The sequence below is a fragment of the Euprymna scolopes genome, chromosome 41, assembly GCF_053919585.1.
Source record: "Euprymna scolopes isolate OS-2025 chromosome 41, ASM5391958v1, whole genome shotgun sequence".
Lineage (NCBI taxonomy): Eukaryota > Metazoa > Mollusca > Cephalopoda > Sepiida > Sepiolidae > Euprymna > Euprymna scolopes.
In genome coordinates this window covers 72,634,803-72,640,520 of record NC_136522.1, presented here as the reverse complement: position 1 = coordinate 72,640,520, position 5,718 = coordinate 72,634,803, and the positions used below count along the sequence as shown (strand labels likewise).

Genomic DNA, 5,718 nt, shown 5'->3' with positions numbered 1-5,718 from the left:
TTGAATGAAACCAGTTTTGTCTTGGTGGCATTGAACGTTACCATCCATTTTTGTCCCCATTCCACTACTGATTTGAGGTCATCCTCTAGTGTTTCTGCCATTACTTTAGATATATGTTCATTTGTTTTCCTGTCGTGCCTTCTATAGAGTGTGGTGTCATCAGCATATATACCCATCTCAGAGGCAATTTTGTCGGGGAGGTCATTTATGAATATCAGGAACAGCAGAGGACCAAGGATAGATCCCTGGGGCACTCCCGCATTTATATTATATTGTTTAGACGTACGACCGTCGAGGACAACCTGGATTTTTCTCTCTTTATCTCCTTCAAAAGCGACCTTTCGATTTAAATCTGCAAATCTTTTTCATCAATAACGCACTTCGTGGGCCAAAATAAGGGTCCTATATTTAAATATAATCATATATATATATAGGACCCTTATTTTGGCCCACCTTGTACCTTGTGTGTTTTACCTTTGTATACAGCTATCCGATTTCTTCAACTCTCTCTCTATAATTTACTAATTTTTTTCTTTTTTATATTACAGAAAATGGACTCTGATTTATGAAAGTATGATAGGTTATGAAAAGGAAGGGTTGTAAAGAGATAGTTTCGAATTTGGGGGTATCAAAACCAAAGCAAAATATGATGAAAGTAAAAATAAAATAGATAAACCCCATAATTTATTATACCATACCTGTTCACACTGAAACACTTATCACAATATTCTGTGGATTTATATTATAAAACCTTGTTGAACTTATTTCCATTCTATGGAGGTCAGGTGCGAACGAACACCCCATAATTTTATTATACCATATTTTTTCAAACTGAGACATAATTAAAAGTATATTTACGCAGATAAATATGAAAAGTCTTTATTAAAGTTTGTGCCTATTTCCATTCTATGGAGACCAGGCGCGAACGCAGACCCTACAATTTTATTATACCATCCCTATTTAAGTTAAAACATACTTATTAAAGTATTCTTATGTACATCTATATCAAAAACACTTGTAAACGTTTTTATTAATTTTTAAATATTTTATTTCCAGACTTTGTGGACTAGGTGCGCAAACATACCCCACAATTTTAATGAATCATCATTATGCCAGATCAAACATACCCATTCCTGTGTCTTGATACATCTTCTATCATTATATGTGATCAGTTTTCTATAATAGTCAACCATATAGGAGCCTATTCATGACCAGACACACACACACACACACACACACACACACACACACACACACACACAGACGTTCAGCTTTATATATATATAAGATTTCATAGAAATATATATTATATATATAATATTTCATAGAAATATATATATATCTATAATATAAAGCTGAACGTGTGCGTGTGTGTGTGTGTGTGTGTGTGTGTGCGTGTGGTCACGAAAAGGTTCCTATATGGTTGACTATTTTAAAAAACTGATTACATATAATGATAGAAGATGTATCGAGGATCAGGAATGGGTATGTTTGATCTGGCAGAACGGTGGTTCATAAAAATTGTGGGCTCTGCGTTCGCGCCTGGCCCCCAAAGTATGGAAATAAAAAATGAAAATAAAAAAACGTTTACAAGGGTTTTTGATATAGATGTACATAATAATACTTTGATAAGTATGTTTCAACTTGAATAGGGATGGTATAATAAAATTGTGGGGTCTGCGTTCGCGCCTGTACTCCATGGAAATATGGCACAAACTTTAACAAAACTTTTCATATCTATTTGCGTAAGTATACTTTGATAATTATGTTTCAGTTTGAAGAAATATGGTATAATAAAATTATTGGGGGTTCGTTCGCGTCTGACATCCATAGAATGTAAATATGTCACACAGTTTAACAAGATTTTTTAAAAGGGGCGAGGGTCCACAATAACACCTTAACTTTAATCTTAATTCACGTTTGCTTTTATTCATTTTTTTTTTAGTTGAATCATATTGTGCTGTATAAATTCACTTCATAAATTCACGTTCTTATTAAAGTGAAAGCCAAAAAAAAAAGAGTCGTAACTTTAGACAATTCTCGACACAAAATTTTGCATAACTGTTTTTTCCTTCTCCACTTGCACATGGCACTCTTTCGAAAATAGATAAATAGATATATAATAAAAAATAAGAACGTTACTTGTTATCATGTCAAAAGAAGGAAAACATCCTGCTCACATAATTACGTGTCTTTTTAAAACATTTACATAACCTTTTTATCTTTATTTATATATCTGTTTAAGCTTTTTTTGTCAGTGTACTAGAAGGAATTCAGTTGATTACAACCCTTTCTGCGTGTTCTTTACATTATGATTGTACAACCCTGAATCCGACGGTGCAATACTACACTGTTCAATACTGTAAAACTGAAACAAAGCTTTTCTGCTTGAGAAGGGCGCCATTTTATTCTTATTTATATTTATATCGATTCTTTGCTTTAAAAAACTAAAGTAATTACGTGTTTACTTTTTTAATATCCCATTTTGCTGTTTCGAATTATTTTACTAAAGTAAGAAAAGCTTCATTAATTTTCAAAACTGTTTTTGTTTCTTTGTTTTTCAATATTTCGTCGATATTATTTAGTAAGAGTGTTTAGCAGAAAAGCCAACAAACAACTACCCGAAAAAATAAATATTCAAGAAATAAATGTTACCATAGTCATTAAAAGTTCAGTTCATGTTTTTTTTTGTTTTGAAATAGCTTTTAATGCTCTTTACTTGAAATAATTTCAGCGAACCGAAATTAAAACGAAATTTGGGGCAATAACTACTTAAATGAATTTTTATATAAACTACACATGCCATAATCGAATATTCCTCAAGCACAAAATGACGGAAACATTGAAATATGTTTATAAATATTCCTTACGTTGACGGAACTCTCTTAAATTGTAAAGACAGAATGCTCAGGTGCCCCACCTTCAAATTGAAAACGGGGCTCTCCATTTCAAAGTCGCTGCCATTTTGATTTTTTTTTTAAACCGGTTCGTGAATTAAAAAAAAAAAAAAATTTTACAAACTACTTAAAAATACAAACCAATGAACTTTTCTTCCATAAAAGTAACTTTTATTGACTATAGTAACATTTATTTCTTGTATATTTATATTATTATATATGTAACATTTTCTCTTTGTAAGGAAACATCATTTTGTTGGTCACTCTTGGCTACGAATGGAAACAAAGTTGATATAAAAAAATATATTTTCACGAAAATTATCTTTACTTTCATCATATTTTGCTTAGGGTAAAATTTTTGAGTATCAAAACCTATCTCTTTACAAGCCCCTCCTTTTCATAACAGAAAAAAAAACTTGGAAAATTAAGACATTTATAAGTTTTTGAGGAATTTGAAAACGAAAATAACGTTTAAAATTCCAGCAAACGAGTAGTTTCCAAGATATGAAGAATTTTACGTAAATTGAGCACACACACGTTGACGCTCCTCCAACAAAAATTTGGCAAATGTGTATTTCAGCGGCGTAAATTCAAGTTTTACACTAGTGGTGGTCATAAAGTGGGTGATCATTATACGTTAAATTATTATAGAAAAGTGATCCCCCACTTTCTTTAAACTAACATTTCTTCATATATTGGAAACTACTCGTTTGCTGGAATTTTAAACGTCATTTTCGTTTTCAAATTCCTAAAAAACTTATAAATGTCTTAGTTTTCCAAGTTTTTTTTTTTATATAGTGTGGAATGTCGATTGTCTGCCCCTTGCCGATCTTATATTCCAAACACTCCCAATAGGTGTTGCTAGCAGTGTATTCAAAAACAAGATGGCGTTAAGTTTTTCTTCGATAAAATGTCTCATAATATTTGATTTTCTTAAATAAAAAAAAAAAACTACTTGATCAATTTACGTGATTTTTGGAATATGACATTTTCATGCAGTGACAAGTACGTACATTCTAAAGATTTTTTTCAGATTTTTATAGTAAAAAAGATTACTTATGGACCATTTATAGACTTGCACCAATTATATATACAATAAAAGTTACCGACAAACCGTTGTGAATGAAAATGGATCAAGTTAAAAAAATAGTTAACAAAGCCGCCAGGTTATTTTTTAGAAACTCATACTTAATGTGTAGAGAGGTCAGGTTTTGTTAACTATTCTGTACGTTCACTTCAACAAAAATATTCACAAAAAAAAAAAAAATAATAAATAAATAAAATCTATTCATATTTACTTCCGGTCTAAATTTCCAAAGGAGAATTATTTTTCTTTGCACCGGTGAAGTTTTTAAAAACTTCTCCAGCAGAAGAGTTCTCATCGACCATGCAAACAAAACTCTATTACTGAATAAACGAATTAACTGTAAGGAAACTTTGGTAAATCTATTAATTAAAAAAATTATTTTTTATCTGAAATACGAATTCTATTTACATCATTTTTCTTCTTCTTTTTTATTTATTTTTAAATATAAGTAATTTATTTTAACAGGAGATTTCTGATCAACCACGCGGCGAAAGATGGCTGACGAGCTGCAGGTGACTATCAAGAAAGAACCCGTCGAGGGTTTGGATTTAGAAACCAGGATCTTGGAATTATGTAAAAATAGCCCCGACGGTGTGGATGATGCGACCATCATCGCGGATATGCCACAGTTTGATGCGAAACAAAGGGTTCAGGCTATCAACCGGCTCCTCTCGACGGCAAGGATTGATTTGTTAAAAAGCGGTAACAAACTAGTTTATAAACTTAAGGATCCTTCGTCGGTCAGTTTGGCGAAAGGATCAGACAATCAAGAGAAAGTGGTTTACCAGATAATAAAGGAGGCTGGGAATCGGGGCATATGGATCCGAGATATCCGATACCAGAGTAACTTGTTGCTGACCCAGGTGAACAAGATCCTTAAAAGTCTTGAAAGTAAAAAAGTAATTAAAGCGGTGAAATCTGTTGCTGCTTCGAAAAAGAAGGTTTACATGCTATATGAGCTCGAACCGGACAGCTCGGTGACTGGGGGCGCCTGGTATAGCGACCAGGACTTTGAGTCCGAATTTGTCGAGGTCTTGAACCAGCAATGTTTTAAGTTCCTGAGCGAGAGGGCGGCCAACGCCCGCGAGACCCTCTCTGCACCCCTCATGCAGCGCAACGCCTCCTTTGCCCCCTCCACCGACGTCTGGAAGTACATCTCCGAACTGGGGATCAGCAAAGTAAAACTGGCCGTCGATGACATCGAAACCATCTTGGACACTTTAATATACGACGGTAAGGTCGAACGGTCGATCGTAGCTGCGCCCGGTTCGTCGGAGGGTTCCTCGTCGTCCTCCGGTAAAAACACAAAACTTTACCGGGCAATAAAACCCCTAATCCAACCAACGGGACTTATGAGAATGCCCTGCGGCACTTGTCCAGTTTTTGACCGCTGCAGCGAAGGGGCGGTAATTTCACCCACAAATTGTGTTTATATGAAAGAATGGCTTGAATATTGAATTTTGTTTTTGTTTTTATTTTATTTATTTATTTTTTTTTTAGTAAATTTTTACTTTCTGTCCACCTTAACAATCGCTTTTAAAATGACGACTTCCTAAAGTTTCCTGGTATGCTGAAAACGAATATCACATTTAAATTTGGGGAAGAGAAATAGCTTTCTAGATATTAAGGCATTTTTTCCCCCAATGTCAGTGGCGGTCACCATTCTTAACGTGGGAAGGATGAGGGTATTTTATAACACGCATGTGCATTAGTGCTTGCTTGTTCAGTTGGGGA

The 5,718-nt window shown here is 33.8% G+C and overlaps 1 protein-coding gene across 3 annotated transcripts; it reads left to right on the top strand.

Annotated features, from left to right (window-relative positions):
- Positions 1 to 3,770: 3,770 nt before the first annotated feature.
- Positions 3,771 to 5,447, top strand: LOC145266625 (DNA-directed RNA polymerase III subunit RPC6-like). 3 transcript variants are annotated; one of them, XM_080122536.1, is made up of 2 exons: positions 3,771 to 3,902; positions 4,450 to 5,447. In XM_080122536.1, the coding sequence occupies exon 2, from the start codon at positions 4,479 to 4,481 to the stop codon at positions 5,439 to 5,441; it is 963 nt and encodes a 320-aa protein (XP_079978662.1). In that variant the 5' UTR covers positions 3,771 to 3,902; positions 4,450 to 4,478; the 3' UTR covers positions 5,442 to 5,447. The 3 variants fall into 3 exon arrangements, with proteins under 3 accessions (XP_079978662.1, XP_079978660.1, XP_079978661.1); XM_080122534.1 differs by lacking the exon at positions 3,771 to 3,902 and adding an exon at positions 4,216 to 4,323; XM_080122535.1 differs by lacking the exon at positions 3,771 to 3,902 and adding an exon at positions 4,216 to 4,337.
- Positions 5,448 to 5,718: the final 271 nt, after the last annotated feature.